Source organism: Hydra vulgaris, chromosome 08 (assembly GCF_038396675.1).
Source record: "Hydra vulgaris chromosome 08, alternate assembly HydraT2T_AEP".
NCBI classification, from domain to species: domain Eukaryota; kingdom Metazoa; phylum Cnidaria; class Hydrozoa; order Anthoathecata; family Hydridae; genus Hydra; species Hydra vulgaris.
This window is the reverse complement of record NC_088927.1, coordinates 49307501-49322500: the sequence shown is the minus strand read 5'-3', so window position 1 is coordinate 49322500 and position 15000 is coordinate 49307501. Positions and strand designations below refer to the sequence as shown.

Here is a 15000-nt window from a genome sequence, read left to right as displayed (position 1 = left end):
TATATGTAAATACACAGCTAAATTTAAAATTGTTAGAAAAACACTATTTTAATTATACTTTTTCATGATATATACCTTGAATATCACATTCAAAGGGTAATATTTAATAAAATAAAAGAAACAAAATATAAAATAGACAAATATGACACTATTAAGTATGTTCTAATCATGTAAACATGTTAAAATATATAAAATATAAGAAACTTTTTTAGATTGTTTCCTCTTTGTGCAGCCTTATATGCATCTTTAATCATATAAAAATCCTTATTCATATAAAAATTCTAATTCATGTCAAGTACTTATAACCATATATTACCTAGTATGCGATATTATAGATTCACGTAGATGTGGTGCAATAGGCAGAGCAGCTTGAGCTGTTGAAGCTAATACTGATAAATACCACATAGCTGTTGCATCCATCACACTAACTCCTTTTGATTTAATAACCCTAATAAAAGCAATAATAAAAGTATAAAATTTCTAACAATACAAAACAAATGAGTATAAAAAAAATTTATATAATTGTATTCTGGATATATCTTTAGATAAGGTATTATTTAAATCATATTAAGCAAAAAAAAAAAAAGCAAAAAAATTTCAAAACTTATAGTTAAAATTTAATTTTAAAAATAAAAATAAGAATATTAACAATATTGCAATATTTATTAATATTTATTAATATTATTAAAACAGCAATAAACAACTTTTGTTTGGGCTAAAAATTCACGAAACCACTTTTTTTTTTTTTTTTTTCAACATTCTCACTTCCAACAAGGCTGCAAGCAACCACTATTAGAGTTGAAAATTAGAGAAAAGATAAAGTTTATAGAGCAAAATAACGACAGAAATAAGATTACATTTATAATAAGCTGTCTCTTCTGAGCAATCTAAAAGTGATAACAGTCTCACCTTTAATTTGTTAATAACAACTTTACGTCTTGACATTAGTCAAGGCATAAAGTTGTCATTAACAAATTAAAGGTGAGATTATCAAGTGGACCATTAATGCAGATGAGTAACAAGACAAGACATTTTGGCACCCCAGAAATTACTGGAAATGTGTTGTCTAACATTGACAACTTTAATACTGAGTTAGAATAGAATGACTTTAAAATTTTTAAAACATTTCCAAATATAGTATAAGAAGCGAGCTAACAGAGAAGACCAGCATGCCAGACTTTAATAAAAAACTTTGATTTCAAGCGCAATAGCCATTATCTCACCACTTCCATCTAATGCACAATAGAACTTTTTAATTTTTTTAATGAATTATAGAGCTTTTATCTAATGCATGATAGAACTTTTCTGTTCAGTATAGAAAAAATTATCTGTCAGTAGTAGAAAAAGAGGATTGAAATTCGTAATGATTGTTGGAGAGTAAACTTAAGAAGAGATATTAGAAGTTTGTTAGAGATTTATAGAGTTAGTAACAATTGTAAGAAGACTAAATGGGTTAGAGAGGTTAGAGCCAGGTCTATCAAAAACTGGAACCATAGATACCAATTTCCAGCTGGCATGAAAGCAAGGTTAAGCGCTTGTTAAAGATTTTAAAGAAAAAAGTTCTTGAAATACTTTTTTAAGACTGTTAGTGGAATGTTGACCAGATTACAAGTTTAAGAAGAGTTTAATAGAGAAAGAAACTTTAGCAACAGAAGCTGAAGTGATTTGGATGTTTAACAATAGATTAACCTGTTTCTCTAGGATGACAAGAAGAGTGTGGTTACCTACAGCAGAAGATGAATTATTGGAAAATTCAACTGAATGAGAAATAACATTAAAAATGAATCCAGTAGAGAGTGAACTAACAAGAAGACAATTCATGAGCAACATAGTGCTGTTAATACTCTGATATTTTGATGAACTGTTGATGGAATCAGCCTCGCTGAAAGCTACCTATAGAAAAACCACCAATATCAGAACCGCTTAGTTTTACAAGTGCAGCTTCAATAGAAAATAGCAGAAAGACTTGCAAAAACACTAACAAGAAGCCACAAGTAAAAACCTCAGAGTAAAGTTAAGATCTGCTGTTTACCACCCTGAGCAGGAATCAATGTAACACAGGTTTAAATCTACACCAGCCAATTAGTATTTACATCAGCCAATCTATCTAAAACAAGTATTTTTATCATCACACTCTCTATTCTTTGCTCAACCAAGATTTTGAATTTACTTTTTCTAGCCTTTGCCTAGAAAACTTTTAAAAGTTTTAAAAGACAAGGAAAGGTGTGCAGGTTATAATAGATTACATATTATTAGTAGCCAGATGATCAAGACGATTCTGACCTGACCTATAATCAATATTTGAATAATCAGTTCATTGATACTTAATGCTGATGGACAGAAAAAAAGTATCACCACTTTCTGTCCATCAGAAATAGTATCAGCATCGGACACAAATGTGAAACTGGTAAATCATTACTTAACCTTTTCTACTTCTAAAACCTTTTAACTTCTAAAAATAATAATACTTCTGGAATTCTGGGTAATACATCAACTAAGGTTTAGGTTTTGGAAATTATTTAAGAAAAAGATTTACTTTAACAAAAAAAAAAAAAATTTATTAAAATTCTTTATTTTAATTTCTAAAAATTTTTAAATAACTCATGAAAATCATACACATCTCAAATGCATATTACGCATTTGTATTTATTTTTTTAACTGTATATGTATTTATTGAAACTATGCAAAACTTTGAATAAACAAATATGCATAATAATTTTCAAAATTTTAAACTAAATTTTTAAAATTAGCTTCAATATATTTAGTTGTAAAATGATTTATCATAAAAATACAGACAAAAGATTAACTATAAATATACAGACAAAACTACAGAATCAAAAAGATTATTTTATCACTGCAAACATTAAATTGTTTAGGTGATTTGACCATTTTATATTAATTATAAACATAAAAAAAACTACCTGTAGCCTATTGCTTTAATTTGTCTCACTCTTGTGTCACATCCATCACTATGACAACGTTTAATAGCAATTTGAATAACTAAATCAAAATATAACAAAATTGAATTTTAAAGCCTAAAAGTATTTTTTTTTTTTGCCAAGACAGTAAAATAAAAATAAGTAAAAAATAAAAACTCTTTAAACAAGTTATTTAAATAAATGATATATATATATATATATATATATATATATATATATATATATATATATATATATATATATATATATAAATAAATGATATATATATATATATAAATAAATGATATATATATATATATATATATATATATATACATATATATATATATATATATATATATATATATATATATATATATATATATATATATATATATATATATATATATATACATATATATATATATATATATATATATATATATATATATATATATATATATATATATACATATATATATATACATATATATATATATATATATATATATATATATATATATATATATATATATATATATATATATATATATATATATATATATATATATATATATATATATATGTGTGTGTGTGTGTGTGTGAAGGTAACTTACCTAAGAAAAGAAAACCTCTGATAATACTAATACTAGGAAGGACAACTGTTAGTGAAATTTAAATCAGAAAACAGCATATATCAAAACTATCAGAACTTAATTTGTTTAGAAACATGAACATTAAACATATATACAGAGTTGACAATAAAATTTCCCAGAGCTTTATTTCATGCTTCAGTGCTTAATTTAAAAAAAGGAGCAATTGCTCTTCACACATAAAATACAAATGTAAACAGAATATTAACAACTTCCAGGCACATTAAAAAAAAGCTTGCTAACCTAGTAATAACTCCTTACTAGGTGAGCGAGCATCCAGAATTAGGTTAGCAAGCATTTTTTATTGCACCCAGAATTGTTAAATACTCGGATTACTAGGAAGTAGGAGCATTTTATTTGTTGTTTTGTGTTTGGTAAACAAGTGTTTGTGTTTTGGAAAACATAGCTAGTGGTTATAAGTCTTCTCTGTCTCCTAAATGCTTTTCTGTATTTCTTCTGTTTTAGCATTTCTTCTGTTTTAGCGTTTCTTCTGTTTTAGCATTTCTTGATTTGATTTGAATTTAAATCTTAGGGAATAAGTTTGTAAATTTGTTGCTGTAATATTCATTTGTTTAGACTAATTTCAGTAATTTTAATTTTAGCAGATTTAAAGCTAATTGATCAGTTAATAATTAATCTTGATTTAAGTTATTGATTGAATTAAACTGACTGAATTTATTCCAGACAAATAAACAATACTTGGTAAAAAAAAATTTTGCATAACATTTATTAACAAATTTATTGTTAATAAATGCTATGCATAATTAAACTGACTGAATTTACTCTAGACAAATAAACAACACCTAGTAAAAAATTTTTTTGCATAACATTTATTAACAAATACAACTTACTTAATTGCAAAAATACTATAAGGAAAAGTTAGCATATTTATTATTAAATTTGCTGACATGGTATATTTAATATTTTTTTATAAAAGTAAAAAAAACTGTCAAAACTATTTATTTACATAAGTTACATAGAACTGAAATCTAAAAAAATATCTTAAAAAAAAAATAGAAAAAACTAAAAATTGTAACTTATACTAACTATGGTAAGGCACTTTAAAATTTTCTAGCAGCGTAAAATCACCAGTAATATGACTAAAAATAAAAAATTAAGGATAAAGAATTTATATAATACAAAATATATTATAATAATATTATAATACTCTAATTAAAATTAATAATTTACAAAAACATTTTTGTTGTTTTATTGTGTAACTTATAGTGTAAATATAGTGTATATAAATATAGTGTAAATAGGAATGCTGAAGTAAAGAACAAAAAGTTAATATCGCAGAAAGTTTGCTTAAGAATAAAAAATTTATTTAAAACCTGTTATAAAGCTTTACTGTAAACTTTAAATAAAAAGAAAAAAACTGTTATTTTTGACTTCAAAACAAACAAAAAAAATTTCAGATAATAACACTAAACAACATCAAAAATTTATTGTAAAAGAATCTCTTTTACAATAAATTTTCAACAAAATTTTTATTGGAATAAAACAAGATGTTTGGTATGCAACATATTTGTTTAAAAAAAAAAATATGGTAGCTGAAAAAGTTATGTGCACTATTGATCGATTTATTTTGATAATAATTTGTTGGTATAAGAGTTTCTATCGCAAATAAATTATAATACTTTATTTAGCACTTTCTTTTTTAAAATAAACTTGCTAAATTACTTACTATAAATATTTATCTAACTTAAGTACTCACTGGATCGTTTGTAGGCAAGCAATTACTCAATAAATATATTAATCTAACTTAAGTACCCACTGGACCATTTGCAAGCAAGCAATTACTCAATAAATGTATTAATCTAACTTAAGTACCCACTGGACCACTTGTAAGCAAGCTCAATAAATGCACGCAATTACTCAATAAATGTATTAATCAAACTTAAGTACTAACTGGACTGTTTGTAAGCAAGCAATTACTCACTAAAAGTATTAATCTAGCTTAAGTACTCACTGGACCGTTTGGAAAATGTATAAAATATAAAGTATAACTGTATTAAATATTTTTGTATATTAAAAATATAAATTAGAAGAATGTAAGCAAGCAATTAAAACCTTAAAATTTAATGCTTGTTCAGGCTATAAAAGCCCGAAAAACCTGAAAATAAAGTCAACACTCTAAACACTGCAACACAACTGTTATGTTAATAATATACATTTAAAACACTGTAATATACATTTATATTTATATGCTAATACATTTTTAAATTACATTTAAAAAGGATTTTATAAACATAATAAAAACAATCACTTTGGGATCTGAACATCATTTAGCTCTCGTAAAGTAGAATCCGAATTTCCACCATATATTACAACATGATTAGGCATATAACTTTGATCAGATGAGGCAACATACATAGACAAATGCTTAATAACAACATTAGGCGGAATTTTCAATCTGAAAAATTTAGAAACCAATGTTAATTAAAATAATTACTTTAAAATAGATATTAACTAAGGTTTAGACATTAACATAAAATTAGAAATAAACAACAAAAAAAAGCAATATACTAGATAAAATTGGAAAACTTTGTGTAATGCCATTTTTTAAATGAAAAATAAGAAAAATGAAAGATGAAGCAGCAATCAAACCTTATCCAATGTGAACGAGCTGGTCCGTCTGACTGCCAATAAGTTGCATTATCATTATCCATTAATCTAAAATTATATTGAAAAAAACAACAACATAAACTTGTTTGTTTAAATGGCACATTTTAATTAATATATATATTTTATATATATACGTAAAAAAACAAGCATACTTAAATGCATTATTCTTATTAGTTGAAACTTCTACACTAGTAAAACAGCGTGCAATAGGCTTTAAAACTTCGTCAGCTTGCAATGTAGGCTCTTGTTTTCTACTATCTGCTTTTTCTTTTAAAGCTTTTAAGTGTGCTGTCAGAACTTTCATTCTCATGTCTGTCTTTGTAATAAAACATTTCAAAGCTGGAAGTGGTAGAGATTGACTTGATGCACGATTATGAGAAAGATACTGCAAAATAAAAATGTCAAAAACCATTATATAACTCAAGAAACCATAAAACTCAGGAAAACATGTATTATGACAAAATAGTTTAATTAATGTTGAGCTAAGCAAAATGTTGATAACATTAATATTGCGCTAAGCAAAAAGACCGAAATCTAGAAACAAAAAATTGTGTTAACTCCTTAATATAACTAGAAGCTTTTTTTATGTTATACGTTCATGGTAAAAAAATTTTTATGTTATATGTCCATGGTAAAAAATGAACAGGTTTCTGTAATGCTTTTTCATATTTAAATATAATATAACAAAAAGTTGAATCAATTTTTTACAAGATACCCTTCCTGGCGCTAGTCACTGCCAAGTATTTTTATTGTGATTCTACCATTAGAATGATAACTGTTTAAAGTTCCTCTCATCTGCATTAAAAAGATTGGTTTTATATCTGAGTTTTCTTTTTTTAAGTAAGTTGTTATGACAACAACTCCCACATAGGATCAGTTTAACATCATGAACAAGACCTTGAACAAAAAATGCTTATTGTTTTTTTTTAATAACAATTATGATAATTATTATAATTTATGATAAAAATTTTAAAAAAATTTCAATTTCTGTTGGTTTCTTATTTGTCATTGTGGTTTGCTATTTGTTTTATTTGAATATAAAACAAATTATTTTAACAACAAAAAAAAATTGAATTTCAAATACAATTTGTTGACTTAGCTGTTGGTTTCTTATTTGTCATTGTGGTTTGCTATTTGTTTTATTTGAATATAAAACAAATTATTTTAACAACAAAAAAAAATTGAATTTCAAATACAATTTGTTGACTTAGCTCGACAGAATACATTTTAAAAATGTTCTATGAAATAAAGAAAAATAAAAATTATATAAGGAATTCTTCTTTTTATTAACAAAATTTCTAACATTAAAAAGTAAATTAACTATTTACTAATCAAAATTCTAACGTATTAAAACTGATTAAAAAATTCAATGTGTTAAAACCATCAATGAAGAATCTAACAGACTAAAATGGTCAAACACATTAAAATAAATATGAAAATTTAATTAAAAAATTATATTTGCAAAACAAATATTTTTTAAATATTAGTTGAAATAATAATAATTACAACATTTAAAAAAAAAAAAGATAATTGAGTAGAAAAATGTTTTTAAAGTAAAGATTAAGAAATAGCAAATAAAATAAAAAACTTAAAAAACAATAACCTTATAGAGTCTTTCACTGTGATTAAGCTGTTCTGTTTTATTATCTGTAAATGCATCAATGAAACCTAATAAAAAATATATAATAATTAAAAAACTAATAATAATCGAAATTACCTAACAGTTAAAGCCATCTACTGCGTGTCTTTTTTTCTGTTTTACTCTCCCATTTATTAGCTTTTTAATTTTGTACATTTCTATTTTAAAGGTTTTTATTTAAAATACTCTCCTCATTTAAAAAATTTGCATTATGTAAGCTTTAGTAGCTTTTTATAAAACAAGAAAAGCTAAATAAAAAAAAGTTAGTTAAAACTTTTATATAAGTCAGTTATAATTCAAAAAGGAAATTAGTTATAATTTAAATTCTTCTTCTTCCCAAAGCCAAAAAGCCCAAAGTTGTGTATAATTTTTGTTATAAAAAAACTATTATCATAATGAAAATTTATATTATATACTAATTATAATTATATATAAAATATTATATATATATAACATTTTATTTATAAATATAGATATATACAAATGTCTATCAGGGATGAACTCAGACCTGTTTTGGTACTGTGGGAGTGGTACGGGCATCCAAAAAATATTCCCTAAAAAATATTTATATTTGTTATTTTTGTTTGGCTTTCTTATTAAAAATAGGAAAAAAAGTTTTGGTTTCAAATGCAGTAGTATATAACTAATTTTTTGTTTATTTTTACAAGTTCATTTTTTTCCAGGACAATAAAATGAATTAAAAAGTAATTATGTGATGTAACTCGTTTGATGTTTAAAACTGTTGTTTGGTTACTAACCAAATGCAAGATTTAAATAAATGAACTAAAAACTATTACAAAATTTAACATTAAGACAATGGAATGTATGAAAAAAAAATTTTTTCAAGATAAAACGACTTTAAAATATTCATTAAGAGTAATGTAAACTTTTGTTTGCTGGTAATTAAAATTTGTTTTAATTACCAGCAAACAAAAAAAGTAAAAATTTCAGCTTCAATAATAGTTTTTTTTTAATATACTTAATGATTAAAAATATATATATATATATATATTTACTATATTAATCATTAAGTAATTTAAATGCGATTATTAGAGATTTAAAGTCATGAATAGTGATTTTGCCGAATACCGAATATTTGGCTAGGCATTCGGCCAAAGCACTGAATATTCAGCTGCTGAATATTCGACGACACTTAGTTAATTTTGAAGTTTTTAAGGTGTTTCATTGAAGATACACGGTGGGTGTTTTATTTGTGACTAGACCATGTCACAGCTTGCATTATTTGTTGAATCAAACTGTTCAACTATAGTTATGTATAAAAGTTCTAAACCATTCAAAAAGATTATAAAAATAACCAGCTCAGGTATACTTAGCATTTTGAGGTAATTTCAGAAGTTGAGATATTTATATAATATTTATGCACAAAGAACTCTAAATCTATTAGAAATGATACAACCTGAGCCTAAAGTATGGTTTAACTTTAACAAGAATGTCAATTATATGGTTGTCTTTTTTATTGATGCACATTCCAAAAAAAAACAAAAGAACATTTTTTTTTATTGATGCATGCTCCAAAATTAATTTCATGGGATTAGTTAAAATGCAACAAGCAAAACAAAAATAAATTTAAATGCTCTGAGAAGTATAAAATCAGTAAAAGGTTAATCCTTTTCAGTAAAAAGCTGCATAACATCGATGAACCATTATCGATGTCTAGGAGCACCGGTGATGATCTCTAATTCGTAAAAAAACAAAATGTAAGAAAAAAAGTAAAAAAAAGTAAATGAAAACAATCAAACCAATCTCTACAAAAACTATGCACGCATATAAAGATGTGGAAAAGAAAATTCTTATAATAAATAAAATTAGTTTTTATATGAAACTATTCACCTAAATTGACAACAAACCCTTATAAGTTGTTATCATCTAACGCAAAATATTATCCTAAAAGAACTCGTAAAAATTTTCTTATTATTTGCAAGTGGCAGTGTAAATAGTGAATGACAATTTTCGGAAGTACGTATAACTTATGAGGAATTCGCAATCATTTGCTATCATCACATTAAGTTTTAAATTATTTTTAAAAATAAAAAATAAAAAAATAGTTATTTGTAATCTAATTTTATGCATATTTTTTATCACAATATGGTATTTGATCAGTGGTGTACCCTCTGGGTTTTTTCCTGGTGACTAAAACAGTTTTTATTTCTCATTTGAGCTGTTTGCAATGATAATCAGTACTCCGGTGTAAAAGTTTTTTTTTGTTTTTTTTTCTCGGGTGAAAATACTAAAGAAAAAAAATTTTAACATCTGACTACTAAAAACGTTTAATAAGAAACGGTTTTTAGAAGTTTTATTTAGAAGTAAATTAACTAACTTATTAATAAAATTATTTAAAGATGGGTTGTCATCTTTGTTGTAGTCGATATTCATTTGTTTCTTTTTGTCAATCTTAACAAAGGTTTCATTACGTGAAGCAAAAAAGTTGAAAGCCATAACTGGAAAGAAATGTTTTATATATAGAAAAATATTCTATTATTCTCTCTCAACCTTCAATAAAATTTAATTTAGTTGAATGTCTAAAACATTATGTTTTTAATGTTATAAACATTTTTCATTATACACAGACTTTTTTTTAGGAAAAAAGAATTTCCACGTGCATCCTTAATTGCGTTCTAGTAATAATTTTTCATGTGCATCTTAATATTTTTTATTTTGTTAATTTTAATTGACAAAGTTAAAATAAAAATTTATTTTATTAATGAAAAACAAGAAATTCAGTGTTATTAATGAAAAACAAGAGATTCAGTGTTAATAATGAAAAACAAGAGATTCAGTGTTATTAATGATTAAACTGTAAGGTTTGAAAAATGATACAATAGCATTTGGAAATGAAAAAAAAATGTAATTTTAAAACTCATTTTAAATCGAGAAGAAACGTGCTTTAAAACACAACAATAATGTTTAAAAAAACAGTACAGTCGAACTTTGAAAATTAAATCACGTGTTGGCAACTTTTTATTAAGTTAGGTGAAATTATATGATGCACCATAGTGTACTTATTGTTAAACTACTTTTTCAAGTTTTTTTTAAATAATCACAAGGAATAAAATCTGTATGGATCAAAATATGATTTTATTAATTAACGCACTTCTGTAAGTAGCTTTATAATCTGACTTTAAATATAAAACAGAATATTTATAATTAATTATTAATATCATAATCTGACTTTAAATGTAAAACAGAATATTTTTAATTATTTATAAATATTATAATCTGACTTTAAATATAAAACAGAATATTTATAATTAATTATAAATATTCTAATCTGCCTTTAAATATAAAACAGAATATTTAAAAGCTACCTGGAGATAAAGGACAGTCTTGCAAAAGTTTGTTTACTGTTCTCAAATCATCTTTTACACTCATAAAACCAGAAAATGATCTATTAGACAAGTCTAGCATCTGAAAAAATAATTTATAGTATAAATACTTTATAAACTATATAAATACAAAAATAATTTATAAATAATTAAATTACTAATGTCTGCTTTTTCTAGAATAAGTTGTAATGCAGGCAGAGAATGCCATTGAAAAATTTATAACTGTCTCATTAATAAAGCCAAGTCCTATGTTCAACCTTCTATATACACATTTATTCTTATCATCTCTACAAAAAATAGATAAGAACTATTTACAAAGAACTTCACTTAAATTTATTTATTGAATCTAATAAAATGCTTCCTGAAAAAAAACAACAGGTTAATCAAATGCTAGCCACTTCAGCTTTAATTGCTTAAAAGAACACTAATTTTAATTCTTTATCAACAAGACTAAGGTGTCAAGAAACCATTGTATATTATTACTAATAATAATTATTCTTAAACATATTATTATCTTAACAAATCTTTACAGACTTTAAAGTAAGGTATTTTGTAATCATCTAAATATGTTTTTCATTAACAGTAAAAATATAACTAAGAAATTAATTTAGCATAACTTGAATCTTAATGATGTTCATTTTTGAGTAGTAACAAAATTTCTGATTAGTTAAATTCTTTAATTTAACTCATAAAATCAATTATGCTAGGTCTACTATTTTAAAAAAAAAAGGTCATTAAGAACCAGATTGAAACTTTAATTGCGTTAAGCTGTACCCAGCTGAACTGAATTAAGAAACCAATCAGAACTGAATTAAGAAACCAAAATCAGAAAAGGTTTTAATTTTAGAAAACAATATTTTTATCGCGAAAATTTGCGCATACTTGATAGTCGGCATCCTAAGAAAAACAATTTAATAGAAGTTCAAACAAAGTTTACAAAAATTACGTTAAGCTGTATCATTTTATAGTAGAGTGGTAACTATAAACATTTTTAGTGCTTTGAACAACACTGGTAATGTTTGAAAAAATGCTAATATAATATGCATGTATATTTTTATTATTAATTTATTTAGTTAGTAGTTAAAAATAAATAAAATCTTTTTTTAACTAACCAATCCTATTTGGATTTTAGTAGACTTTTTAAATAAGAATTGTTTGCTGAATCAATAACATATTTTTAGACTACAAATGTATCTTAGGTTCTTTAACAATATGTTACCAAAAAAATGGAGTAGACTTCAATGATTAAAAAATATCAACATACACAATCAATATATATCTCACCTCATGTAAATAATCAAGATCAACTACTCCGTTTTCCTCAACATCAAATTGACGGAAAATCTATAATAAAAAATAAAACTCTAAGTTTCTTTAATTATTGGTAAAAAAAATAAAACTTAAATTTACTGTATACTTATAAAATATACCTATGAATATCCTTTGAACTTTTTGAATTATTTTTAATTAAAACAGATGTAATAAAAAATTTCAACATTTTCTTTTCTTATAACTCTACTCAATCTGGGGGAAAAATACTTATTTGCGCTCAAAGAAAGCCTAACAGTATTGTCATTAACATTTATGTTCACAAAGTTCACATTGCCTTTTGTTGCTTAAACAGGGAAACTGTATCAGACAATAATTGCCTTTAGTGCTTTTGCCTCATGGCTAGGCAATTAACCGGACTTAAACCCATTTGAAAACAAGTTAAAATTGAAACCTGAAGTTTTTAAGCAGAACTCAAACTCACTAGCAGATCTTTTAAAAACATAATGAAAGCATGTCATAACACCTCAATATTGTGATTTTCTTTTTGCCTCAACACCATGAAGAATAGATGGTGTTATAAAAGTTTGAGAAGTCCATTCAAGGTTCTAAAACATGTTTTATATGTGACTTCTTTATTCTTTTATGTTTATGTTGATTGGTTTTTTTATTTAAAACATTTTCTCATAATAAATGCATACACTGTACAGTAAAAAAAAAAGGTTTTTAACAGGCCAATATTTGTATATCCACTAGGTTTTAATCGAAGAATCTGCAAGGTTTTCTTGAAGCTCAGATTTAAAATCTTGTAATTGTGATAGATGTTACTGATAAGTCTCAATGTAATCAAAAAACATAATGAAAACTTGGGAATTTTTTTATCTGATACTTGTTGCAAATTGATACAAAAATCACAAATTATGTTTGGATAAGAGTGGTATGAAACCTAACTATGAGGTTCAACCTAGATATATTGCCATCATTATGTTTATGAATGTAAAGGTAAAACTTGTTTAAAAAAATAAATAAAATTAGATAAAAATGTTTTTAAATATTTTATGCTTTACAGTTTTTAATAAAAGTTATCCTAAGTTAAATCTATTATTAATTAAATCGTAAGTATTAAATAGTCTTACTGCTATTATTTAAAAATTATTTTTTTTTTTAATTTCATCTAAAACCATTCGATTATTAGAGTAGTTATTTGCTTTGCTGATAAATGTTTATATGTAGTTGCAACTAACTCTTAAATTGAATCAAACATTAAAGCAAAGCAGTTGATATTAATGAAACTGGAAAGGGAGTGGGAAAGAAGAGTTTTTCTTTACAAATTAAATTAGGAGTTACTAGGAAAAAAAGGAAAAGTTATAGAGCAAGAAAACAGTTGACAGAAGACTTGAAAGGTTGTAGGTTGGAAAAGTCAGGAAAACATGAAGATAATAGAGAGTTCAAAAGGGTAGAAGTGAGAGAAAGAAAAAATTTAATAATTTATTTAATAACAAATATTTTTAGGGGTCCTTCTAAAACTTTTGAACACTTAATGAGTCCTCTAATACTATTTAAAAAAAAAGCATATAGTTGTTAAGTGTTAATATCATAATACACTTTTCTTTAAAAGTGTATTATCATATTAAATAGGTTTTAAATAAAGCAAAATATTTTATATTATTTTATATATTTTATAATATAATTGTCGATTTATAGTTTTTTATAATATAATTATCATTTATGAAATTTAACTTCACTTCATTTAATATCCAACACTATTGAAATAATTTTTTTTGATAATATAAGGGACTCATTAAATGTTCAAGGGACTTGAGGGACCATTAAAAAAATTTTTAACCTGAAAATTTTTTAAATCCAGTACTATTTTAATATATAGGAGACATTAAGGTAGACTATATAGATATTTTTTAAAAATTCTTATTTTTCAGGACACCCTAATAAAACTTCAATAGTATTTTTAAAATATAATACTGATTAAGCAATAGATTGTCCAATCACTGAGCTAACCTTTTTTTAATAATTGAAAACCTTTTAAAACAGCTAACTACAGGTGGCAGAAATATCATATTGGTAGTATAAAGGCTGTACTTAGAGCATCATATTTGGTAGTATAGAGGTTGCACTTAGAAGATTAACTTCTACTTTATACAAGTCTCTGTCAAAGATAGTCCTTTGTTGTGGTTTGTACACTGCAAGCATTTGGAGAAGTCATGTCTAGCGGCTGTTGGAATTCATTAAATATAGAGGCTTTATTTAGCCCAAATACTTTTAAATAATATCTGCTACCATTCAAAGCTGTTCAATCATCAATGGTAACTTTTAAACATAATATACTTTAACATGGGCTATATATCAAAATCAGGCCACAAAGTAAACAATGTTTTCACAAACATAGAAGTAATACTAATTCAATAAAAATAATCAATAAAATATGTAAGAAAGGTTTTCAAACGTTCATAGAGATTCTGTTAAGGATTCAATGGACGATGACAATTTGACAATTCGAGAAGAAAAGTAATTTAAATTTATTCATGCAATTT

General features: G+C 24.5%; 1 protein-coding gene across 1 annotated transcript in view; it reads right to left on the bottom strand.

Annotated features, from left to right (window-relative positions):
• LOC100206316 (zinc finger ZZ-type and EF-hand domain-containing protein 1) overlaps nt 1-15000 on the bottom strand; it is a 114892-nt gene that overhangs the window by 91187 nt on the left and 8705 nt on the right. The window contains exons 6-14 of the mRNA XM_065803871.1: nt 12467-12526; nt 11165-11264; nt 7803-7867; nt 6352-6584; nt 6182-6247; nt 5841-5987; nt 4619-4671; nt 2922-3000; nt 317-448 (exon numbers count right to left, since the gene is read on the bottom strand). Coding sequence (XP_065659943.1) covers nt 317-448; nt 2922-3000; nt 4619-4671; nt 5841-5987; nt 6182-6247; nt 6352-6584; nt 7803-7867; nt 11165-11264; nt 12467-12526 — 935 coding nt within the window. The remainder of the gene's footprint in view (nt 1-316; nt 449-2921; nt 3001-4618; nt 4672-5840; nt 5988-6181; nt 6248-6351; nt 6585-7802; nt 7868-11164; nt 11265-12466; nt 12527-15000) is intronic.